Source organism: Sciurus carolinensis, chromosome 17, assembly GCF_902686445.1.
Source record: "Sciurus carolinensis chromosome 17, mSciCar1.2, whole genome shotgun sequence".
Taxonomy (NCBI): domain Eukaryota; kingdom Metazoa; phylum Chordata; class Mammalia; order Rodentia; family Sciuridae; genus Sciurus; species Sciurus carolinensis.
This window is the reverse complement of record NC_062229.1, coordinates 57293167-57319095: the sequence shown is the minus strand read 5'-3', so window position 1 is coordinate 57319095 and position 25929 is coordinate 57293167. Positions and strand designations below refer to the sequence as shown.

The window sequence follows — 25929 nt, the reverse complement described above, 5'->3', positions numbered from 1 at the left end:
AATTTAGCAAAGCCCTAAGCAACTCAGTGAAACCTTGTCTCTAAATAAAATACAAAATAGGACTGGGATGTGGCTCAGTGGTTAAGCACCCCTGGGTTCAATCCCCAGAACAAAAAAAACACAGCAAGGTTCCTAAGTGCTACTAGGTGTGTAGGTAGACTATGGGATGCGCATCTGATCCCTAGTATCCTTGACAATTTTCAAACTAAAGCATCAGCCTCGAGGGGAAGCCATGGGGCCAGGTAGAAAAGGGGAGGCCTTGGAGATGGGATCAGCTGAAGTGACCAACCCCAAGAGATTTTTCTCAATAATCAGGTCATGAAGTGGTGACCTCAGGAAGGACAGAAAAATGCACATACCTTTGGCTTCCATCATTGACTGGTGGTCAGCCATTTTCAGGTATTTTGCATAATATACAATAGTTTTTCCTCTGAAAATCATATACAGGAACTTTCACTAATTATAACTAGGCTCATACCTGCCAATCTTAAATGGTGTGAACAAATGAGAAGTAGCTGTTTTTATCAGCACAGCCCTTGGAAAAGACTATCAGTTACCAGTAATACGTCAGCAAAGATCCAGGTGGCTTTCAAACCAGCCTGGTGTTCACAAGTGGTTCTGTGCAAGTGGAGAGTTTTCTTGCTCACTAAATCCTGCTCACTGAATGAGGGAGGCACTGAGGTTTCACCGGACACAGGTTGGTCTCTGAGCCACATCCCCAGCCCCTTTTTACTTTTTTATTTAGAGACAGGGTCACACTGAGTTGCTTAGGGCTTCACTAAGTTGCTGAGGCTGGCCTCACACTTGTGATCCTCCAGCCTCAGCCTCCCAAGTCGCTGAGATTATAGGCAGGCCCCATGGCGCCCAGTTTGGTCCCATTTTCAACAAGTCTTTCATGCAAAGGAGGGTGCCCGGCATACAAGGGACATTTCTTTGACATTTCTCAGGTCTGAGAGCTGTTCCTTATGAAATTCTGGCTTTGTGATGCTAATGTTGCCCTCTAGACCTGCCTTCCAGGTCTGTAAAGGGAGATGTGAGAAGGAGCTTGGATCTCCTTCAAACCCTCCCAAGTAGGTCCTTTATCTATGTTCTGGAATTTTCTTCAACAGATAAGGTTACCTGTCCTTTTCTTAAAAAAGACAAAAGAGACTTAGCCAGCCCCATATACTCTTCCCCTTCTGTCCTCCTCATTGGCAGGGCTCCAAGACCCTAGGTCCTTCTGTCCTCTGGGAAAATGCCAGGGCAGTCACTGGACAGGGGCCTCCCTTGGTTCTGGTCCTGGCTTATTCCAGACCTACCCACTTTCTCCAGGGCATGAGTTCACCATAAAAACACATGGGTCTCAGTAGCCTTCAAAACTGTGAAGGTCACAAAAAAGAAAGGAAATCTGAGAAACTGTCACAGCCACAGAAAGCCTTGAAGGACAGAACGACTCAGTGTGATGCTGTAGCCTGGATGAGAATCTGGAACAGAAAAAAAACATTGGTTAAAAACTAAGGAGATCTTGCCAGGCACAGAAACACACGTCTGCAATCCTAATGTCTCGGGAGGCCAAGGCAGGAGGATCGCAAGTTCAAGGCCAGTCTCAGCAAGTTATGTAAGATTGTGTGTCAAAATTAAAAAAAAAAAAAAAAAAAAAAAGACTGGGGACAGAGATCAGTAGCAGAGTGCCCCTGGATTCAATCTCCAGTACCTAAATAAATAAAAATTAAAAAAATAGAAACTGAGGAAATCTGAATAAAGTATGTAACTTTAATTAGTGAAAATGTATCAATATGGGTTCATTAATTGAATATTGGTTCATCAATATTGGTGCATTAACAAATGCACCACAGTATATATATGTACATTTATCTATCTATCTATCTATCTATGATGTTAATAATAAGGAAATTGAGTGTGGATTATAAGGAACTCTCTATACTAACTTTTTAAATTTGTCCTTTTTTCTTTGTGTGTGAGGTTGCAGGGGGAGTTCTGGGGATTGAACCCAGGGCCTCGTGCATGCTAGGCAAGCATTCTACCACTGAGCTACATCCCTATCCCTTAATTTCTCTTTAAATGTAAAATAATTCTAAAAACTAAAGTCTTAAAAAAAAAACAAAAAGAGTACATGCGCACGCGCACACACACACACACACTCCAAAGGTTGTCGTGATTTGCTTCACTGGAGAGGACTTTGACTCTGGCCAGTCAAAGACTGATCAAAAGACTCAGAGACTCTCTGAACACCTCATGCCCCTCCCCCACCCAGGAGCGAGGGTCCTCACCCAGCCTTTCTCTCCATTCACAGAAGGGCTACTCTCCGCAGGCCAGATTCCACAGAGAAAATGAGAAGCAGAGACGCAGCGGCTCAGGTGAGTCAGACCCACCTGGGACCCCCCCCCCCACCCGCACCAGCCTGGCCCTTTCCTCCTGCCCACATCTCTTCCCACAGCTCTGTACAATCCCACTTTGCTCAACAGCCGGCTTGGTTTTCCCCTTGCAGTCAGTACTGTCACCATCTAGATTCAAATCCAGCTCCACTGCAGACTAGTGATGCGATCTTGGTGCTCCTCATCTCTGTAAGGGGACCCAAGAGCCATTGAAGGGATTACATGAGATGAACTCAAAAATGGATATAATTTCATCCCCTGATGACAGGCTATGGGACATGCCAGACAGGTCTGGCTGGCATCCCTGAAGGCTGGTCATTGACCAGTGTCGCCAGTCATGAGAACTGCAATCGTCAAGTCACCTTGGGATCCTGGATCATGTCTGAGGAGCAGAGAAATACATGGACCTTTCTATTAGAGAAGTTGGACCTGGATAGTGACCAAGGACCAGTCAAAGAGGACTTGGTCAGCAGGTGATCAGCTGGCAGGCACCAAGACTGGAGAGGGCACAAAGGCAGAGGGAGCCGGAACCGTGTGCCTGAGACCCCAAAAGCCAGCTCCCAATTTCTTGCTCCCCCCACCCCACCCCACCCCACCCCTGCACAGCTTTGAACTGAGGCCATCCAGCACCCTGGACAGCTCCATAGGGGGCTGTAGCTTCCAGGGGCACAAGCTTCAGGGGCCCAGAATTGGGTTGGTTCTTGGAAGGGCAAGCCTGGTCAAGCCACCTCACCTCTCTGAGTCTCAGTTTCCTCCTCTCTAAGCTGGAGGTAATGCCTACCCTTCAAGACTGTCGAGAAGAGTCCGTGAGATAACAGACAGCAGAGCAGAGTGGTTGACCTCACCTACCCACCCTCAGACTCTTGATGAGTCCTCCATCTCTGGCTGTTAAAGGTACTACACACACATACATACACACACACACACACACACACACACACACACGACTCCACAAAGCCAGAGACACCAGTCTATGGAACTCCACAGGCCTCCACCCTCATCCTTTTCCCCCAAGAAAAGTCCCCTATGCTCAGTGCTTCCTGCCACAGGGATGCTTTAGGGCATTTTTTTTTTTTTAATGCTAGTTGGTTTTGTGCCAGTCACTCTTCTAAGTCCTTTATATGTGCCCACATTGTACCAGTGAACCTTACAACCCTGGGACAGAAGTAATGTCGTTAACCCCATTTTCCAGATGAAGAAACGGAGGCTCTGTGCGGGGAGGTTACTAAACGGTGAGACCACACAGGTATTAACTAGCAGGGCTGGGATCTAAGCCCAGGTGTGGCAGTTTCAGAATCGCACACCCTGCACATAGCTTTCAATGAGGCCAGCGGCCATGAAGAGTGGAAAAGAAGCTAGGGGCGGTGGCACACGCCTGTAATCCCAGAGGCTCAGGAGGCTGAGGCAGGAGGATCTTGATTTCAAAGTCAGCCTCAGCAACCTAGCGAGCCCTAAGCAACTCAGTGAGACCCTGACTCTAAATCAAAACTAAAACGGACTGGGGATGTGGCTCAGTGGTTAAGCGCCCTGGGTTCAATCCTCAGTACCAAAAGAGATCAATTTTTAAAAAAGGAGCGGAAAGAGTAGGTGGCAGGCCGGGACATGACGTTTTCCTAGTGATGCCGCTGGAACCCCGGGGCTGGGAGTCCTCACTCCTGATGCTCACACGTAAGCCACCTGATTCCTGGGCAAGGATACCTGTTTTTGTCCCTGTCTCCTCCCTCCTTGTCGGCGTCTCCACGCCTGCCCCTTGGGCCACCGCCGTAACCAGATCCTCGGCGGGGTTTGGGCTGCCGGCTCGGAGACGCTCACGCTCCAGGCTGCGCTGCGGCGGTGCAGGCTCTGCAGCGGGAGGCGCGGGGCATGGCGCAGAAGCGGGGCGAATGGGCACGAGGGCCCGCAGAGGCCACCGGGCTCTACCGGGCGGTGCTTCTCAGGTCCGGTAAGTGGGGACAACGCCTCGCCCCCCCCCCCTTTCCAAAGCTCTAGGAGCGAGCGACAGGCGTGTGGCGCGCAGCCCCTGGGCACCTCTGTCCTTGATTCTTGCTCTGCGGCCCCCGCCCCTTCCCTTCCGTCATTCTGTTCAACTACTGTCTGCCCTTCCCTTTTCCGCTTTTCTTCCTACATTCATCCTTTTGGGGATCTAGCCTTAGATATGTTGCTTTTTTTCCAATATGTGAGAACACGCACGTGCCCGGACACGCACGTACTCACTCTCAGTTTCTTGACTGCAAAAGTCCTGCGAGGTTCTGCTGCTGGCTGATCTTGCGACAGACCCGGGCCAGCGCACTGAGGCGTCAGTGCGCGTGGGAGATGTGGGGCAGGGATGCGGAAAATGGGCACCACCGGAGCAGCCGGCAGCGGGGCGTAAAGAAACGCCAGCAGCCGAGCGCTCGGGCGAAGGACTTCTAATGTCCAGTGGGCCATTGCACGCGGGGGAGGAGGAGCGCAAGTCCCAGGCGGGTGAGGAACCGGTTTTTTTTATACGTACGCGTGCAACGATTTGGAAGGAAGCTCACGGTGGTTTTATTTTGCAGAGGATGGGAATTGGATAACAGGTGGTTTGTCTTTGCGGGAAGCACGTATTATTTTTCTACTTGGGACAGTAAGAGTTGTCGTTGTTTTAATTCGGAAAATGAAGTAAACCAATATATGCTCAGTGTAAAAATAATTTAGAAAAACATAGGGATATAAAAAAGCTGGGGAATGGGGGCTCAGTAAGCCCTGGGGGCGTTTCCTTCCAAAACTGGGCTTGGAGAAACATTGGGGAAGATGGAAATTGGCTTCCAGCTGGAGTACCCGCCACTGGGGTTAAGAGATTGCAAAGTGTCAGGGGACCTGGGCTCACCGGCCAGCTACACTCTGCGTTGGGCAAAGAGCCCACCTCACACGTAGTCCTGCCCGACCGCGGAACCCGGAGGCAAAGGCGGGAGGTGGCGCATCGGCCAGCCTGGGTCCCCTGCGCCGAGCGCTCTGGGACTTCTTGCATTTCTTACCAAGATCCGCCCTGCCCCGGGGGCGGGGCATGCTGCCCGCCCAGTACTGGTTGGAAACCTTGGAACAACGGTTCTCTTAAGTCCGAAAACAAGAACTGGCCACAATTCGAGGCCTGGCGGCGCCTTCCTGGGGGAGGGTCTCGACTGTCTGAGCCTGGCAGGCCGAAAGGGAGGAGCCCTGTAATCAGACGAATCTGATTTCAAATCTGAGCTCGGGTGATGGCTGCACAAAGCTCGGCTGCCTAAGTGTCCCCACCCAGTTCTTATCATCTTACATAGTTGCGGAGGTGGCTGGTCCCAATCTGAAGACCTTGGGCTTCCTCTGGACCTGGAGCTCCAGGGACCAGCCTCTGTTTAGCTTTCGAACCATCCAGAAGAGCAAACAAGTTGGAGTCCATTCGGGGGCCACAGGTGTGTCCCCTAGCTGACCCACACAGTTAGAAGCCAGGACCCGGTCAGGGATGTCCTTGCAGGAGTGAGCATCTCATTACTGGACACTTACTGAAGGGACTGCACACTGTGGCATTCAATCTTCACAACCGTGCAAGGACCCTGCTGGTTGTCATTTTCATTTAGTAGATGAGGGGACTGAGGCCAGAGCTTGAACGGCTTGCTCATATTCTACAAAGGGACCTTACCACACCCAGGAAAGGGCAGAAAACTCTGTGTCTTACACTGGGAACTGAACCCAGGGACCTTTAACCACTGAGCCACATCGCCCGCCCTTTTATATATTTTATTGAGAGACAGGGTCTCGCTGAGTTGCTGAGGACCTCGCTGAGTTGCTGAGGCTGGCTTTGAACTGGCGATCCTCCTGCCTCAGCCTCGCAAGTGGCTGGGATTACAGGCGGGCGCCACTGACTGCAACACTTTCTACTTAGGTTCATCTGCACCAAAGCCCACACATCTTCAGAGAATAGTAACAATGATGGTCACTTGTTATTGCCACTATCTCTACCCAATGCCTTATACCTACTATCTCACCAACTCTGTTCATTCGTTTATTCATTCCACTAAGATTTAGCAACCTCTGTTACGCACTAGGTGGTATGCAAGGCACAGGGATATCAACATCAATAAAACAGGCATGTCTGTCAGCGTAGGGAGGTGAGTCACCTTAAGCTGTATTGGACATACAAGGAAATTGGGGCTGGGAGGGGAACATGACTTGTCTAAGGTCTCATAGCTAATTGGGGTAAAGCTGAGATTCAAAGCTAGGGCTGTGTCACACCTGTAATCCCAGTGACTCAGGAGGTTGAGGCAGGAGGATTGTGAGTTCAAAGCCAGGCTCAGCAAATTATTGAGGCCCTAAATAACTTATTGAGACCCTGTCTCTAAATCAGAACTCAAAAAGGCTGGGGATGTGGTTCAGTGGTTAAGCGCCCCTGAGTTCAAGTCCCAGTACCAAAAAAAAAAAAAAAAAAAATCCAGAGCTAGGTCTGAGCACCTCTAGAACCATTTCCCTGGGTATCTTACATGGAAGTATGGGGCCAACGTGGCCATTTAGTGGAGAGGTGAGCCCCTCTCTTCCCTTTGTGAAGTCCCCAAGGAGGAGAGAACAGAATCATACCCAAGAGGGTGGCCATCTCCAATTAGAGTGGTCTCAATTCAAGCATCAAATGACATTGCACTTTTAGAAAAATGTTCATCCCAAATTATTTCAAAATAACTTCTCATCATTAATTTAACACATGCTTCCATCTCCATCTGGGGAAATCGGGAAGGGAGACGTCTAACCCATAATCCCACTACCCACAAGCAGTCCCGGGTGGCATTTGGGGATATCTCCTTCCATTCTTTGCTAATCATCGTTTGTCCCTATGTTTGTGGGACACTGTTCAGCTTGTTCGGACTCTAGTCTGTAATCCTATTTTTTTTTTTCACTTGAACAAAAATCTCTAATGCTCTTACGTGGGTTATCAACATAACTGCCTGAACCTGGGCAGGCATGGTACAAAGGGCTTTCCATACTCTGCGTTGTTCCTCAAAAGAACACCTGCCCCAGTTCAGAAATGAAGAAACAAGGTCTCCTAACCGTCCAGTCATGGAGCCAGGACCTGGGTTGACACCAGGACCCATGCTCGTAACCACTGAACTGGAAGGGTCACCTCTGTGGCATGAGGTCATGCCTGGAAAGCTACACAGTCCTTTATAGCAAAAGTTCATCTGAGGTGTGCTACCTACATCCCACCTGGAACTCAGGCCAGGGTCCTGCTGGGAAGAAGGCATCTCTCTGCACCATGGACCAGAAGGTTCCTCCCCAGGTACCTACGCCTCTCCTTTGAGGCCCGTTACAGGCACAGTCTCCAGCCCTACCTCGGTCAGTGGAGCTGTCATATAAGACACAGAGCACCCAATTAAATTTGAATCTTGGAATAACACTTTTTTTTTGTCATGAATGTTTCCTAGTTGCTTTTCTTAAAAAATTTTTTATTTATTCTTTTTAGTTATACTTGACAGTAGAGTGAATTTTGACATCTCATACAGACATGGAGTATAACTTCCCTTTCGTGTGGTTGTCCATGATGTGGAGTTTCACTGTTGTGTGTTCATATTTGAACACAGGAAGTGACGTCCCATTTATTCTACTTTCTTTCCCATTCCCATTCCTCCTTCCTACCCTTCATTCCCATTTGTCTAATCCAATGGACTTCTATTCTTCCCTCTTACCCGCTTGTTGTGTGTTAGCTTCTACATATCAGAGAGAATATTTGGCCTTTAGTTTTTTGGGATTGACTTATTTCACTTAGCCTGATAGTCTCCAGTTTCATCCATTTACTGGCAAATGCCCTAATTTTATTCTTTTTTATGACTGAGTAATATTCTAGTGTGTGTGTGTGTGTGTGTGTGTGTTTCTTTATCCATTCTTCTGTTGAAGGACACCCAGGTGGGTTCCATAGCTTGGCTATTGTGAATTAAGTTGCTATAAACATTGATGTGACTGTATCACTGTAGTATGCTGTTTTTAAGTCCTTTGGGTATATGCCCAGTTGGAATAACGTTTTCATGTATGTTCCAAATATTGCATGGGATAACAGTTATACTAAAAGATTATTCATTGCTTATCCAAAATTCAGATTTAACTAGAGTATTGCTGTTTTATCTGCTACATCTGGTAACCACAGTCAGGCGTTCTGGAAGTTTGCTTGGTTTGACAAGCTGTGGTCGGCCCAGGTTCCTCTCTACACACACGCACTCGCTCCAACACATATCCCTCTGCCTATCCCTAGATCCACTATCCTGTTTCTGTCTGGCTACAAGCAAATTAAAATATACATGGGTGGGGAACACCCCAGGGTCCTTTTGCTCCTTAGAAATCAAATTAGTTGTGCCTAATCCCAGCTGGGTTGAGAACTAGCTTTCTGAAAAAGGACTCTTGGCTCTTCCCAACCCCCTCCCACTTTCCTGTGTTCACGCTTGAAATCCCTGCCCGGGGTTAAATGCTTCCCAGTTCAGACTTGTTGTACAGGCAACTCCAGGTCCGTTTATAATCTCTCCATGGATCTCATGACGAGTTTTTCTGCCAGTACAACTTCTTCTCCCCCATGTCCTTTCAGCAGAGCATGTTTGGGGCAGTGGGGGGAGGTAAGGGGCTCTGTTTTGTGGATGGCTTCTCAGAGACCTCGTTGGACATTTAGACTGAATACAGGAAGTTTTGAGTTGCTATGGAAACTTCTTGTCTGAGGCTGGTGGGTCCCTATAAGCTGCTCTCAGCGCCTCTCAGTTTGGAGAAAAGAGGGCAGAAAGGAAAGAAATGCCATTTAAGGAATATTTTTCCTGCAATATGCAGCCCTAGCCCACACTAAATGCCGGAAATGTCCCTGCTGCCCCTCACAATTGCCCCCTATGGGGCTGGGATTGTGGCTCAGTGGTAGAGTGCTTGCCTAGCATGAGTGAGGCCCTGGGTTCGATTCTCAGCACCACATATAAATACATGAATAAAATAAAGGTCCATCCACATTTCTGTTTTTCACTCTCCCCCTCTTTTTGGCCTACCTGGTCCCTGAAAAATCAGACTTTAAAGGGACAAGAAAAGATGTCGTCATCTAGGATCTCCAGCTTACCATGAGCTGAGCAAGATTCTGATCCCAGGCTCCTTGTACTTTCCTTGTGAAGAATGGGAAGGCCAAGTAGAGGCAAGAGGCAGCACCCGGGGCTTGGATTCTGTCATTTCCTGGAGTGAACGCATTCTCTCCAAAGCCTCTATTTTCCCATATTGTAAATGGACATAACTGACCGGATGTGGTGGCACACACCTGTAATTGTTATGGGGCGCAACTTAAGAACAGACTGATCACCACTGAGAAGTCCAAATTTGAGTGTCTTTATTAAACCGGCCGGCTGACTGTCTCACACAATGCCCCAAAAATGGCTATTGGGAGAACAGCCCTGACCATAGGGTTATAGAGGTTCTTATACCAAAAATCACATCAATCATAAGTGTTTGTTGCTATGATTTGAAATTACACATTAACATCATGAGATCATCGACAGAGGGGAAAGTGGGTCAAAATGACCCTTATCTAGGTACAAACTAAAGAATGGTTACTAACATCCACACAATCACTGTTCACATGCTACATTGTTTAGGAGCAATAGGAATCAAAAGAGAGCAATTTTTCTTTTCATAGGAATTGTCATTCTGTATTGTTAAACATGTCACACTAAGTAACTGATGATGGGTACAGAGGCGGGGTGTTCCCATGGGAGAAGCTTATTTCCTACCTAACATGGAGTCTCAGAGCAAAATGGAGTCTGTTTAGCCATTTCCCTTATGGTCTGGCCTATAACATTCTCATGGAGTCAGATCTGTCAGCCCATCACAGTAGTCCCAGCAACTCAGGAGGCTGAGGCAGGAGGATATGTTCAAAGCCAGCCTCAGCAACTTAGCGAGGCCCTAAGCAACTCAGTGAGACCCTGACTCTAAATAAAATACAAAAAAAGGGCTGGGAGTGTGGTTCAGTGGTTAAGAACCCCTGGGATCAATTTCTGGTTAAAAAAATAAAAAAGGACATAACTGAATCAGATGGGATCTGAAACTAGCTAGAGGTTGTTGGAGAAAGTTTGCTTTTTCTCATATTTTTCAATCTTTATAACTCCTTTCTCATAACAAAAGCAATACACCCTTGTGGGGGGATCAGCCTTAAACATTTCAGAAATATAGTAACAAATAAGGGTCTGTGATTTTATGCCACAGAAGAGTTGTTCTCAAATTCTTTGACATCAACAAGTGCCCAGGGGAGTATGTTAAAACCCACATTCCGAGGCCACTCCTCAAAGCTTCTGATACGGCGACTGAGAGCATGCTCCAGTAATTCCATTTTTAACATACCTCTTTAATGACATCTAGTGATGATATTTGAGACACATGAATCTAGAACTGACCTCGGCTAACAGATTAGTATCAGATGCCTCTAGATTTGTTCTCTTTGTACATAGTAATTTTTTGTCTTATATAAAAAGGGGACCAGGTGTGGTGGCGCATGCCTGTGATCCCTGTAGCTTTGGAGGCTGAGGCAGGGGGATCACAAGTTCAAAACCAGCCTCAGCAATTTAGTGAGGCCCTAAGCAACTTAGTGAGACCCTGTCTCAAATAAAATTTTTAAAAAATAAAATAAAAAGGTTGGGGATGCGGCTTAGGGGTTGAGCACCCCAGGGTTCAATCCCTGGCACTGAAAAAAAGGTTGCGGGGGATCATACTACTTGTGATTTGGCAGTTTGATTTTCTCCTACCAATGTAGGGGACATCTCTTTCAAGTCAATAAACAGACATGCTTATTGACAGCCCTATCGCGGGATGCTGTCACATCTCTTATCGGTGGGGCAGCTTGGGAAGGGTGGTCATGGACTGCCATCTCCCTACTGTTACCCAGGCTTGCAGGCACGCAGCAGGGTGGTGTCCCACAGGCTCAGAGACATCAATGTTGTTGGTGTCCCCGGGTCAACAGAAATTATGGAGCACCTTGGGACTAGGGCAGGAATTCTAAGACGGATAAGGTGAGGCCCCTGCCCTTGAGCTGGCAGTCTGGTGGGGAGGTCTGATGTGTTTGCACCCAAGCTGGATGGTGAGAAGAGTTTTAGCGGAAGGAGTACAGGAGCTCCATCTGCCTAGGAAACACGGCGCCTGGCCCTGGGGGATTCCTGCTCAAATCTCCCTGGCCCTCCCTTATTCGGGGGCTGCTGTCAGGATCTTCCAGTAAAGGGAAGGAGCGTCCTGGACACAGAGGTCATAGCTGGCATGGGGACTCTCAGAGTGCCCTCCCCTAGAGAGAGCTGGGTGGGTTATGGGAGTCTGTCTTCTCTGGGCAGTGACACGAAGCTATCAGAAGTCCCCCCTGCCCCAGGACCCCTCTGAGTTCCCCAAGCGTCCAAGGCACTGGAATTGGTTCAGGAAAGCCACTATAATCCCCAGTCACTGATTTGCAAAGCAGCACAACTCAGGGAAAGTCCCACGAGAATTTAGTGAAGTTAAACCAGGGCAGGGTGGTAAGTGAGGAGAGCCTGTCAGTCAAAGGATTTCTAGAAAAGCTGAATTTAGAAAGAATAAAGGACCACACATTGTTTTGTGCCTGAGGAATTATGACCCTCTAAGTTTCGGTGGCCTCAGAATGGTCGGCTGGGCATGACCTGCCATGGCCTCCCTCCCCGCCTCGACCCGGCCTCCCATCCCCTCTGCCCCAACACTGCGGCCACCGGCCTTCTCCTATCACTCCACTCTGGGGCTTTTCCATGAGCTGTCCCCACGCCCTAGAAGGCTCTTCCATGTGACAGTCACGTGGTTCACTCCTTGTGATGCAGCCTCTCTCAGCCTCCACCCTCCGCAGTTCCCTCACCTGGTGTTATTCTCAACAGAGCATGCGTCACCATGGAAGTCTTCTTGAGAGACTCTGGTTATTGTCCATGTCTCCCCTTGAATGTGGGTTCCCTGAGGAATACTGACTGTCTCCTTCACACTGTATTCCCAGCACTTGGAACGGTAACAGGGATACAGCAGGAACTCAAGAGTGTTCGGTAGCCTGGAGCAGTGGTGCACACCCGTGACCCCAGGGACTCGGGAGGCTGAGGCAGGAGAACTGTAAGTTCGAAACCAGCCTCAACAACTTAGTGAGGCCCTAAGCAACTCAGCGAGACCCTGTATCTAAATAAAATACAAAAATGAGCTGAGGATGTGGTTCAGTGGTTAAGCACCCCTGGGTTCAATCCCTGGCACCAAAAAAAAAAAAAAAAAAAAGAGGGTTTGGTGTTCGTTAAATAAACAAAAAATACAAGCCAGAGAGAACACAAAACTGCATTTCAAATGCCTCTATTCAAGTTTGATGTGTGTCTGTGCCTCATTGCCTTCCAGCCAACCAAGATTGAGAAAATAAGGCTGGGGTGAAGGCCCAGTTTAACCAGTGGATGCCAGTTGCCTCACTGGGGGACCGAGGACAGTGCCAAAAGCTTGAAAAGTTCCAGATTTTCAAGTGAAAGCTGATTGTGAAATGAGAAGGCCTCCATTATCTGTGAGCACCCAGGTTGAACTTGGGTCCTGCAGAGTGCCTTTTTTTTTTTTTTTTTGGTACTAGGGATCGAACTCACAGATGCTTAACCACTGAGCCACATCCCCAGCCCTTTTTATGTTTTATTTAGAGACAGGGTCTCGCTGAGTTGCTTAGGGCCTCATTAAGTTGCTGAGGCTGGCTTTGAACTGGCGATCCTCCTGCCTCAGCCTCCTGGGCTGCTGGGATGACAGGTGTGTGCCACCGTGCCTGGCTGTAGTGCTTTACTTTCACACTCACGTGTTCTCCTTGGGCCAATACTCACGGCTCAGATTCCACCAGGCACAGAGCTCCAGGCTGGGGCCCTGCCCTCAGAGGGTGCAGGGTCCAGTTCTCTCTGCAGAAGTCCCACTTGCTGAACGCTGCCTGCCTGCCTCCCCTGTCAACTCCTCTGTCATCTCCCAACCCCTGTGTGATTCTCCACTTTGACAAACGTGGACCGCCCCCTCCGCAAGGCCCAGGGGCACTGATTACCAGGACTGACCCAGGAGCCTGCTTGGACCCAGACTCTATCATCTCTCCTTCCCCACACTCTCCCACTGGCTCCTCTGTGAAGTTTGGAAAAAGTTCAGGGTCTCAAGTAAAGAAAGTGCATGAAGTTTTGGTGAGAGACCAAGCGCTGGCGCAGTGCTGTGTCCTTTCCCCTCCCTCGGCCCCTGACACCCCAGGGCCCTTTTCTCCTGAGAAACCCATCAGGGCTGCAGGAAGCCTGGCTTCCCCTTGCATCCGGAAGAGCTGGACTCCACTGGGGCCTGACCCTCCCCCTGGTAATGGGAAATTCCTCCGGCCTTCTTCAGAACAAAGCTTGGCATGTTTCTTATTCCTCGTCGCTGCCACAAAATAGACCTTTATTTGTGCCTCTCCGGCGGGTGGCTCGGACACGGTGTTCCACACGGGTGGCGCTGGAAGTGGCCGTGCACCAAGTGCAATACGGGTTGCTACGGCGACAGTTCCTTTTTATTGATAGCAGAATAAACAGGAATGCGGCGCTGCCTCACTTGTTGGCACATTTCAGCCGCCTCCCATCCCCAGGGGTTTAAGAACCGCCCTTTGGAGGCGGCCCTCCTCCCCAGTCCCGGTGGCGGAGCCTGGAGCCCGGAGCCCGGCGACACCGCTCCTGACCTCCCTCCTCAAGGACCCCGGAGCCAGAAGTAAGAGGCTTCTGTTCTGTTTGCCCTGCTGCCCGGTGGGGTGCTGTCCGGGGAGGAGGTGAAAGGGAGGTGGAGACGGCGGTGGCCCTGAGGCTGAGCTTTCGGAGTTCAGGTACCTGGGCTGGGTCCCCACATGGGTGAGATGATTTGGGGTCATGGGGGGAGCCTCCGGACACTCTGGGTTTGGGGAAAGGATAGGAGACAAATAGACTCCCAGATGCCACTGTGTTCCCGTTGACCTTCTGCTTCTGAATACTCGGAGGAATCTGAATTAACGCCCGGGACGACCTCACCTAAATCCCTCACCACAGAGCATGGCATGGCAATGGCGGGGATGCGGGCTGATTTGCTTGAGCGCTGGTTGCCAGCACTGAGAGAACCCAGGTTGGGGCATCAGACAGCTCGGCTCCGATTCTAGTTCCTTTTATTCACTGGCTGTGTGAGCGGGGAAATCAGATGACCTCTCTGAGCGCCAGTGTCTTGTCTCCAAAGGAGTCATGATATCCCCCCTCCTCCATCTGTCAGGGGAATTTCATGAGATCTGGCTGCTAGGTGCCCAAGCCCGGTGGAGGACACGTGGCGAGGTCACTTAGGTGCCAGCCTGCCTTTCTGGTGAATTTGGCTTCAGCGTGTTGCAGTAGAAGGCAAGTCTGAGATTGGGCCAGAAGTCAGGTGCTAGAGGATTGTATATATGTCACATTTTGAAACTGCTACCCAACTGGGTGGCCTCTGACCTGGCAGCAGCGTCAGCACCCATGTCTCTGGGTGGCTTAGATCTTGGGTGACTCTCTTAGCTCTGCAGGTGGGAAGTCCCTGCCAGGTGGAGTGGCTGGCCTCTGGTCACTGCGGGGCCAGCAGGACAGGACACCTGGTCTGCCGGTACTTGTTCCCTGCTCAGCCCAGTAACACAGCGCACCACTCTCACTCAGAACCCTCCCTGTCTGGCCCAGGACTCTGCTATAGAATGGATTCCAATGCTCACCAGACTACCTCCTCACAAATCAGGAAGTTACGATGGACTGAGGCCAAGGGAAGTCTGTCTGGAGTCTGTCTTGAGTCATTGCATCCAAATGGACAAGAGATCCTGAAGTGGGGTGATCGGCTTCTGGGTATCAGCCTGAGGCTGCTAGGAAATCTGGAGGTGCCTCCAGATACACTGGGCTTCAGTTGCTGGCTGACGAAATAAAAATGGTCCCTTGGTCCATTGTGGGGGGGGAGGGGGGAGGCGAGAAGGCTCAGGAAATCCCGTGGCCACGCTTGTCACTCAGACTGAATGCTTCTTTTTCCCTTGCCAGCCGTTATTTTAAAAACCTCTCTTCTCTTCTGCCCTGCCACCCTGTTAAATGCTGAGCCAGGAAGGTCCTGAGTGTGGGGTGGGAGGAGTGAAGACTGGCCAGCAGCCCGAGGAGGGAAGGCCACCAGCTGGTCATCTCCTTCCTCCCTGTGGGTTCTGGCTTTAGCCAAAAGCTGCCAGGTCCAGCTGATGTGCCTCAGCCAAAATTGCATTTCATGTGGGCTAATGGTCCTTCCCTTAGCATCTAAAAAATGGGCTCACATTACTTCTGCATTGGGGTTTCTTAGGCTACACCCAAACCTGCTTTCTCAACTGAAAAATCTTTTGCACCTGGAAGACAGAGTTTGGAGCCCAAAGATCCTGCCTCCACCGTTTATTTGCCTCACTGAGCCTTGATTTTCTCAGCTAGAATGCAGGCTGATTATAAGAACCAAACTAAATGTCCACCACAAGACCCCTTCAGGAAAGCACTGGGCTACACACAACACGCACGTTAAATCATTTCGCCCTCCAAACAGCCCTGTTAGTAGGTATTGCCATTATCCCCACTGTATAAAGGCCCAGAGAGGTGAAGCCATTTGCCTGAGGTCACTCAGCTAGGAAAGTTTGCCAGCATGATTCAAACCTGCCTCTTCTGAAACTTCTGCTTTAACCATGTTGATTTGCCGGTTTATATGTCATTTGTTGTAACTGATGCCATCAGACACATAACAGAACATCAGGGGAGAGGAGAGGCAGATAGAGGGGATAGCAAGACCTTAGAGAGCCTGGGGTCTCAAGGACCTGGAATCCCATCAGTACAACCCCCTTCTGTCCCTCTCTTTAATGGTGCCCAGGAGGGCACCAATGTGGGGCTTCAAAGCTGCCACCCTAACATTAACATGCCCACCCCAGCAGCCTGGTGAGCTCTCCCTGGGAGTTAGGGTTCCTGGATGAGCCCTGCCTGGTATAGGGCTGATGTACCGCAGAGCCTCAAGCAAAGAGCTGCGGGGACCTCTTGGGTCATCAGCAGAACCGGGAAAGAAGCAAGCAAGGTGCTCCTGTCTCTCCTCCGACCTCTTATTACACCCACCTCTTCCAAGATGAGGTCAGCGGCACACTCTGCATGTTAAGTGAGAATTATTTGCCCATTTTATAGTCATGCAAGACACTCCATTAAGCTGTCACCTACTGGCTCCCTTGCCCAGCCCTTGAGTTCATCAATGTACAACCAGCATGATTCTACAGAGGACGGTCCCCAGAGGTTGGAGACCTCTGCAGACCATTTCACACCACTGCTCAGAAATGTGCTCTCATCAGACCTGCTCTCAAGGACTCGGGCCAACACGGAGAAGCTTGGTTGCTTTGGTTTCTTTGTCTAATTCCATGATTTGCAAAGAAGGCTGACTATCGGAATCACCTGGGGATTTAAAAAAAAAAAAATCTCAAAGGCCACCCGGCTCGGTGGCTCACACCTGTAATCCCAGTGGCTCAGGAGACTAAGGCAGGAGGATCACAAGTTCAAAGCCAGCCTCAGCAAAAGTGAGGTGCTATGCAACTCAGTGAGACTCTGTCTCTAAATAAAATACAAAATAGGGTTGGGGATGTGGCTCAAGTGACCCTACATTCAATCCCCATTACGCCCCCCCCCGCCAAAAAAAAATCTCAAAGGCCAAGTTGGCCCCAAGTCAATTAAAGTCAGAGCAACTGTCCCACCTTGACTCTGCTGTTGAAGCAGGAAAGCAGCCATTGGCTGTAAGTGCTGAGTGGATGTGGCTGTGTTCCCCGATGGTGGGTTTTGGGCCAAAGGGTATAGTTTTCAGACTGCAGATCCAGAGGGTAGGTAGGTAAACTTGCCCTAGGCTAAGAACGGACAGAGCTGAGATTCCAACCCGGGTCTGAATGGCTCCTTCACCTTTTGCTCTTTAGAGATGACCTCAGCCCTTTGCCCCATCATGCTACTGACCCCCTGGTGTCCAATCTCTCCAGAGACCCCGGCAACCTTGGGAATGACCCCAGATCTCAAGAGGCCCAATTGATTCCCAGGACAGTCTACATTTTCTTGTGCTTTGTCCTTGTACAGCACGTGGCAAAAACATAGCACAGAGATGAGGACTCGGTGTTGGTCCCAGGTCTGCCCTTACAGTAAGTCAAGGTGGTGCACTGCACGACCCCAAGGCTTCTTTCCAGAAAGCCTCTTTTAGCCGGGTGTGGTGGCGTTTGCCTATAATCCCAAGGTTTGGAGGCTGAGGCAGGAGGATCACAAGTTCAAAACCAGTCTCAGCAACTTAGTGAGGCCCTAAGCAACTTATTGAGATCCTGTTTCTAAATAATAAAATATAGAAAGGGCTGGGTATGTGGCTCAGTGGTAAAGAACTCCTGGGAGAGAGGCCTCTTTAGTGACAGATCTGTGTAAGGCTCTTTTACATAGAGGTCTTATTTAATTAAATTAAAAGGCGAGAAGGCTGGCTCTGCGGCTCTTAAACCCAGGGGTTCCTAGCACACCCCTTCCCACCCCTGACACTGCTGTGTACACAGCTCTCCCCGTTTTGTTTGCCTAATTCGGCACCCTGAGAGGCAAAGGCAGATTTCCCCAGCTGCAGCTCTGGGCTAAAGAACCAGCCACATCCTTGGGGGCCCCTGCTCACCTACCACACCAGTGATTTAATCTGAAGAGAGGAGAGGGTCTGGAGCAGATCCTTGAGCCAGGGATGGCCACCGATGGGACCTTGGGTGTAGGAGTGACCACATCATTTGCAGGACCCAGTGCCAAATAAAAATGCAGGGCCACTTGTTCGAGATGTCTTAGGAATCTCAAGGGAGCAACAACAGGCTAGACCAAACAAAGTTCCCGCTTTTTTTGGTACTGGGGATCAAACCCAGAAGTGCTTAACCACTGAGCCACATCCCCAGCCCTTTTTTACATTTTATTTAGAGACAGGGTCTCACTGAGTTGCTTAGGGCCCTGCTAAGTTGCTGAGGCTGGCTTTGAACTCACGATCCTCCTGACAAGGTCCCTCTTGAAGGGCGACCCCGTACACTGAGCTTTCCTGCCAGCTTGAGACCTGATCCTGCAGCAGTCACCCCACCCTGACTTCTGGTGACCTATGGCCAGTCAGAGGACAGAGAGGGACAGAGACTGCCCACTGGAAATGAAGGACCAAAGTCATAAAAAAAAAAAAAATCCCCAAAACCTGCTGACAGTTTTCTCCACACAGCAGCCAGAATGACCTTTTAAAAATCGAATCAGACGCACGATTTCTCCCAGACTTAAACCCACCCGTCCACCCTCTCTCCAAACTCTCTGCCACGCGCTCACCACACCCCAGACACAGTGTCTTTGTGCTCCCTGAACAGACCCAGCTTGTTCAAGGTGCATGAGTCACACACACTATTCACCAGGCCCCAGACAGCCTCCTTCCATTTCAACTGTCAGATTTTAAATGTCACCTCCTCAGAGAGGCCCTCCCCTGCACCTAGCTGGAGACGAGTCTTCACTGAACTCTATGGAGCCCGCCTGTTTCAGCATCTGTAACGGTTCTCATTGGTGTGCGTGTGAGTGCTGTTCCCCTCAGGGTGCTGGCTCTGTGAGAGTGGGGACCTCGATTGCCCAGTGCCCCTCTGCATGTCCAGTGTCTGCCACAGAACCCAGAAGATTATAGGAGGTCAAACATTTATGGAATCCACAACTTCTTAATTATTACACACTTTCTGACTGGTTGTTCTATTATGGAGGAACTCTTGGTTTTGTGTTCCCATTTCATATCTGGCCACATGACTGAATTCCCTCTCCCGATGCTTTGCTAGGTACGAAGGTATGTTTTTTTCAAACGTTCATTCTGACATCTCCTTCTCTAAAGTTGTACTGTTTATTTCTGTTTCCTGCCTTATCACTTTGGCAACATACAGTTAGTTCTTTTAAAGATGGCGTGATTGAGGAAGCACGCAGCTCTGGAGGGTCTGGGGCGTAGAGGGACTGGGTGAACAGCCAGGAAGTCAGAGTAATTATTAGAATGTGGTTTACCAATGAGGAGAGCCGAGGACATGGGGAAGAAAGGGTATAGCTGAGAACAGTTCAGTTAAAGGATCAGTGGAACTTGGTAATAAAAGTAGGCATCAAAAGAAGAGAAATCCTATGACTGTGCAGGCCTGTAATCCCAGCAGCTCAGGAGACTGAGGCAGGAGGATTTCGAGTTCAAAACCAGCCTCAGCAACTTAGTGAGGCCCTAAGCAACTCAGTGAGACCCTGTCTCTAAATTAAATATACAAAAAGACTGGGGATGTGACTCAGTGGTTAAGTGCCCCTGGGTTCCATTCCCGGTCTCGAAAAAAAAGAAGGAAGGAAGGAAGGAAGGAAGGAAGGAAGGAAGGAAGGAAGGAAAAAGGGAGGGAGGGAGGGAGGGAAGAAAGAAGGAGAAAGAGAAAGAAAGTCACCTGAGAAAAAATCCTGCCCCTTGGGCTATGCCCCACAGGGATGGGGGGTCATGAACCCAACTCTGACAATTCCTCTGTCCATCTCTTACAGCCTCAATGTACTCAGAGATCCAGAGGGAGCGGGCGGACATCGGGGGCCTAATGGCCCGGCCAGAGTACAGAGAGTGGAACCCGGAGCTCATCAAGCCCAAGAAGCTGCTGAACCCTGTGAAGGCCTCCCGGAGTCACCAGGAACTGCACCGCGAGCTGCTCATGAACCATAGAAGGTGGGGATGGAGCCTGGCTGCCTGCGCCCAGCAAGCAAGCACCTCCCCAGGCCTGCTGGCCCTTGGGAGGTACCCCTCATGGAAGCAGGCATCCTGGGGCTCCTGGAGGCTGAGGAGGGCTGAGGGTTGCTCACATGATCACCAGAAGAAACTGTGAAGGTCCAAACACCCTGTGGGTCCCTGAGAAGCAAAGAACCTCCGAAAGCCCCATTCTAACCAAGCTCGGTGGTGCACGCCCATAATCCCAGCAACATGGGAGGCTGAGGCAGGAGGATCACAAGTTCAAAACCAGCCTCAGCAACTTAGCAAGGCCCTAAGTAACTCAGTGAGACCTTGTCTCTAAAATAGAATACAAAAAAAAAGGGTTGGGGATGTGGCACAGAGGTTAAGTGCCCCTGGGTTCAATCCCGTACCAAAAAAAAAAAAAAGAAAAAGAAAAGAAAAGCCCCATTTTCCCTCTCAGCCACCTGCTTCATGCCGGGACTCCAGATATATTTGCTGAACACATACAGTGTGCCAGGCGCTGTGCCCAGATCTAAGGTACAAGAAGGAAGGGGACTCAGTTCCTGCCCTGGCAGAAGAGGATGGACACATAACCAGGCAATGTGGCTTCCACAGGGGCAGAGGGTCTGGGACCCTAGGGAAGGGACCTTAGAAGGGTCCAAGATAACTTCGTGGAAGAGGTGATGCCTCCGCTCAAGTCAGGCGGGAACAGACGTCAAGGAGCTGGGCGATGGCAGAAAGAACAGCAGGTGCATACTGATAGGAAACAGGTAGCTCAGCGCGGCTGGGGCAGACACTGTGAGGTGCGGTACCATCCGGGGGGGTCTCATGGTCTGATCAGTGCCTCAGAAAGGTCCCTCTGATGAGGTGGGAGAACCCATGTTGTGGCGAGGCACAGGATGGTGATTGGCTCTTCCACAGCGATGCCCAGAGGATGCAGTGTCTCGAGGTACGTTGGGAGGTACTCAGCAATCGGCAGGATGTGATGTGGGGGACAGGGAGACTGAGGCTTCCCGTTGAGGCCTGGGAAACCCTTCCAGACTCACCAGTCCCAGAACCGAGGCAAGAGTGCCTTCATAGCTCCCTCTGCTGGCCAGCTCTGGTATTGGAGCCGCTCGTGATGACCGTTCTGGGTTTCAGCTGTGGGAACCGTGCACTCTAGCAAATATAATCTTTTGTATACTAGGCTGGTTTTGATTTTGCATATTATTGTAACATGAGAATTTTTTCTATGATTTATTTTTAGAATGATCATCCTTTTTTTATTTTTTTAGTTGTTGATGGACTTTTATTTATTTATATGCAGTGCTGAGAATTGAACCCAGTACCTCACACATGCTAGACAAGTTCTCTACCACCAAGCTAAAACCTCAGCCCATGATCATCCCCTTTAAATGCCAACAAACATCACCACAATCAAAAATAGAATAAAAACAAACCAGGGAAAATATTTGTAATATAAATATGTTATATTGAAAAAAAAATATATATATATACAGAAAAATACTAATATCTTCACATCTCATAATCCACAAGGAAAAGATGAACAAAATAGGCCCAGTTAATTCACAAAAGGAGAAATGCTGGCTGGTAAATCTATCCAAAGCTGTTCCATGTAACTAATAATCAAGGAAGCAAATGAAACCAGATATTATGTTGTGCGTCTCAGATTCTCAAATAGAAAAGGACTGGTTGGTGATGGTGGGGAGAAAGAGATGCCCTCAGATACTTTTGATGGAAGCAGACACTGGACAACCTTTCTAGAGGCAAATGGAAATATGTGCCCGCCATCTTTTAAGCCTGACCCAAGTATTCCACCTTTAGAAACTTTGTCCTAAGAAAATAAGAAAGAATGCCAAACCTGGGCTCTGCGGTCAGACAGGCCGGGGTCAGATCCTCACTTGGGCCCTTCGGAGCGGCCACTCGTGTTGGTATCTTCATTCAGTGCCAGGAGGACTGCAGGAGATCATGGTGGGATTGGTATCACCACCAGGTGTAGCCCTTGAGACTGGGGGAACGTGGGAAGGAGAGGGGTTCTCCTAACAGCTTCCCCCACCCCAGGGGCCTCGGTGTGGACAGTAAACCGGAGCTGCAGCGTGTCCTGGAGCATCGCCGCCGGAACCAGCTCATCAAGAAGAAGAAGGAGGAGTTGGAGGCCAAGCGGCTACAATGTCCCTTTGAACAGGAGCTGCTGAGACGGCAGCAGAGGCTGAACCAGGTGGGTAGGGGGCACCCAGTCCCGGCCCCAGCCTTCTCCAAGGCTGTCTCCTGGGCCTGGGAGGAGGGTCAGCAGAAAGGACATTGGACCAGAAATCTGGCAATGGCCCCAGCCTTCACTCTGCCACCTTGCTGTGTGACTTTGGATAAATGGCTTCCCTTTCTGAACCTCTTGGTCAGCCCAGTATACTACAAGCTAAGTTCTGAGGATCAAAACTGCCCTCTGAGTCAGGTGATATTACCAATTTACAGGAGGCCCAGAGGCAAGTGATTTGAATCTGCCTTAACGAGGAGAAATAAATCTCTTGCTGCCCCCCGCATGACCAGGCTGGTGGCAAAACCAATCCGCAGGTTGTTTCTGTGGAGAGGACCGTTGGCGCAAACCCCATGACTGTTGAGAACAGGAGTCCCTGACCCTACCCACCTCATACCACCACTTCTGTTTCCTTCAGCTGGAGAAGCCGCCAGAAAAGGAAGAGGAGCATGCCCCTGAGTTTATCAAAGTCCGGGAAAACCTGCGGAGAATTGCCACCCTGGGCAGTGACGAGAGGGCACTGTAGAGATGGCGGCTGGGCCCACCCTGCACCCCTGGCCTGGCCCAGATCGCTCCTCCAGCCCCTGCACCTGGCTACTCGGGGCTGCCACACCTGCTCCCATAGAAGTGAATCCCCCCAGGGGCCTGGCTCACCGGGGAAGCTGGGGGCCCCGAGCTCCCACACTTATCCTGAGCATCCTTGCCTCCTGCCCCAGGAGGAATCCACGGCCAGGAAACCTTCTCCAAGGCAGCCCTCCCTGAGTCTGAGCCCCGCACCGGAAACCATCCTGGCCAAATTGGAAAGGAAGGACAGGACCCCTGTGTCCTAACAGGTCCTCCACTCTGCCCAGGACTTCCCACCTGGAGACCCGAAGGCCCCACGGGGAGCAGCCTAGCTGCTCTAGGTGTAGAACAGTTCTGCCTGCGGTTTTACCTGAGGTCAGGTGAGCAGCAGCTACGCAGAGCTTAGCTTGGGGAACACCTGTTTGAAAAGCCACTGAGCAGAGAAAGGCTAATCCAGTCCATGATGAGCAGGGCAGGACAGCCCCCAGGAGGTCAGTGTGGTGACAGGGAAGGGTTCCAACCAAGGCGGTCTCTTAGGGTTTGCCAGCTCCGCCCAGGCCCGCGCTTTTCCTCCCCTCCCCAGCCCACCCTGCCTGGGCCTCGGGACCAACCCTAGCGGGGATGCAGCGGTCCCTGCTCCCAGTTTAGAAAAGCGCTTCACAAACTGCCGTGCGTACTAATCACTGGGGATCTCCTTAAAAACCAGTTTCCAGGACTGAGCGTGGTGGCCCACGCCTGTCATCCCCAGCGGCTCTGGAATCTGAGGTGGGAGGATCCAAGAGTTCAAAGCCAGCCTCAGCAACTCAGTGAGACCCTTTCTCTAAATAAAATGCAGAAAAGGGCTGGGGATGTGGCTCAGTGGTTAAGTGCCTCTGGGTTCAATCCCCCGTCAAAAAATAAAAAGCAGTTGATTCAGTAGATCTGGGGCAGGAGCTGAGATTCTGCATACATAACAAGCTCCTAGGTGAGTCTGCGGCGGCTGGTTTAAGGACCACCCTGAGCTACGCTGGAGGGTGCAGGGAGGTGGTGGGTGCACAGATTGGAAATGTCATTCAGCTCCCATGGACCTCTGCCCTGGGGTTCCCAGTGCCACCTGTGCAGCCCAAGGACTCTCGGTTCCTTACCCACCCCACCTGCTGGGACTCCTGGCCCTGGAAGCCTGGTAGAGCAGTCGTGTTAGTCACGGGACTGCTGTTTTCGCCAGAGTTGCATGTAACTGCCAACTGTGTTCCTTACTGGTGTGACCACACCGTTACCCAGTTCTCGCCAAAAAGCATAATTCCACCTTCCATAATTCTACGACCTTGTGGAAAGCAGCTACGCCATGATTCCCAACAGGCCTGTCAAAGCACAAACGGTAGCTTGAAGACCCCACTGCCACGTGTACGGCCTGGCCTGTCCAGCGTCCCTGTCCAGCCCGTCCTGTGAAGAGACCCGCCCAGCTGCAGCCGCTCCACTGAATTCCCCCATTCTCACTGCCTGCGTGAGACCCAAATATTTCAACCTTTTGTTCCTATGAAGTTTTAAAGATTTAGAGACTAAACACAGGCTTGTTTCATTCCCCCTAAAGAATAAAATCCCTGCCTCGGGCTTCCTAAGCCCTTCATTTAAAGTGACAGAGCTGTGTTAGAAAATACCTCCTCTCCCTCCTCCCAAAGCTGCCTCGGGACACCCTCTGAGAGCTGGAAGCAAGGTGGGACCCAGGGAGGAAAGGGTTCATCCTGGTCTATTTTTTTTCTTTTTTTAATTTGTTCTTTTAGTTACGCAGGACAGTAGAACACATTCTGACACATCCTACACATGTGGAGTACAACTCCCCATTCTTGAGGCTGTACATGGTGTGCAGTTTCACTGGTCGTGTGTTCATATATGAACATGGGAAAGTGACGTCCCATTCATCCCACTGTCTTTCCTATTCCCGTCCCCCTCCCTTCCCCCCTCATCCGGGTCTTAACCCTAACTGGATGGTTTGAGGTGACTGAAGATGCTGTCCTTCTCCTATGGGTGAGGTCAGCAGAGGGGCGTAAGGATAGCTGCGCTGCCTGCTTGCGTGCCTGTGCATAAGCCAAGCTCTAAAAATGTCCCTGAATGTGACTGTCTTGACGAGAATGTGGTCAAGTTATTTCAAGCGTCGATTCCTGCATAAGGCCGTCAGTTCCCCCAAGAAGTCACCCTCAGGGGTTTACATGCTATTCAAACATGCAAAGATTGAATAGGATCACCCAAGGGAATGCCTGAGGTTCCACCCCATGGTCCCCAGAGGTGCTTCTGGAAGAGGAAGCCCCAAAAGCAGAAGGAACCTCAAGTACCATGTCATTCAGGGGAGCACAGCAGATGCCCTTGTTGTTCTCTCCACTGGTCAGTCCCAACTCCATCTCTCTAGTCACCTCCCACCAACAAATGTTTAAATCCAGATTCTCACTGTTCTAGTCTTCTTTGCAGCTTGGGGTGACCTTGTGACCAAGTATGGCTAATAACATTTAAATGGAAGTCTGCAGGGGCTTCTGGGAAAGCTTATGCTTTTCTGATCGGAAGAGGCATAGCAGATTCCTCCCCTTGCCCCTCTCCTTCCTGCCTTGATTGAGGCTATGATACCGGGAGCTACAGCAGCCATTTCTGCTGCATGAAAGAAAGGCCAAGAGAATCAGAGAGATGTAAACCTATCGTCATTTGACCAAGCCAATGCCAGCAGCTGTCCTTCTCCAGATTCTTGTAAATAAAAACGAATCCCTGTTTGCTTAAGTCATTGTTAGTCAATCTCTGTTACATCATCAGAAGTGTTTCCTAACTGATACAGATGGCCAGCCCTGCCTACCCAGAAATACCTGCAGGTCATGCTAAAATTCAAATTTCACTTTCTCATTAGAAACCTATTGGGTCAGGCTGGGTATGTGGGTCAGTAATGAACCTCTTATGTGTACAAAAGTTATAAAATTCCTTTAGCAACCTATTGGATCAGGATCCTCAGCTATGTAGGCCTTGGTTCTCTTTTTTATTCTATTTTTTGGGGGGTGTGGGGGCAGAATACCAGGGATGGAACACAGGGCATTTAACCACTGAGCCACATCCCCGTCCTTT

General features: G+C 50.1%; 1 protein-coding gene across 4 annotated transcripts; it reads left to right on the top strand.

Annotated features, from left to right (window-relative positions):
* The first annotated feature begins 2314 nt into the window (after positions 1-2314).
* On the top strand, positions 2315-25920 carry Fam107a (family with sequence similarity 107 member A). 4 transcript variants are annotated; one of them, XM_047531423.1, is made up of 4 exons: positions 2315-2357; positions 19859-20033; positions 22098-22254; positions 22706-25919. In XM_047531423.1, the coding sequence occupies exons 2-4, from the start codon at positions 19864-19866 to the stop codon at positions 22811-22813; spliced, it is 435 nt and encodes a 144-aa protein (XP_047387379.1). In that variant the 5' UTR covers positions 2315-2357; positions 19859-19863; the 3' UTR covers positions 22814-25919. The 4 variants fall into 4 exon arrangements, with proteins under 4 accessions (XP_047387379.1, XP_047387380.1, XP_047387382.1 ...); XM_047531424.1 differs by lacking the exon at positions 2315-2357 and adding an exon at positions 4190-4317 and having other exon boundaries at positions 22706-25920; XM_047531426.1 differs by lacking the exon at positions 2315-2357 and adding an exon at positions 13903-14060.
* The last annotated feature ends 9 nt before the right edge of the window (positions 25921-25929 follow it).

What these genes read in the sequence shown, in the direction of transcription:
- Fam107a (XM_047531424.1), top strand. Translation starts at nt 4,239, where the DNA reads ATGGCGCAGAAGCGGGGCGAATGGGCACGAGGGCCCGCAGAGGCCACC. An exon ending in CTGCTCATGAACCATAGAAG is followed by an intron (nt 20,034 to 22,097) that starts GTGGGGATGGAG and finishes CCCCCACCCCAG; the next exon opens with GGGCCTCGGTGTGGACAGTA. An exon ending in GGCAGCAGAGGCTGAACCAG is followed by an intron (nt 22,255 to 22,705) that starts GTGGGTAGGGGG and finishes TGTTTCCTTCAG; the next exon opens with CTGGAGAAGCCGCCAGAAAA.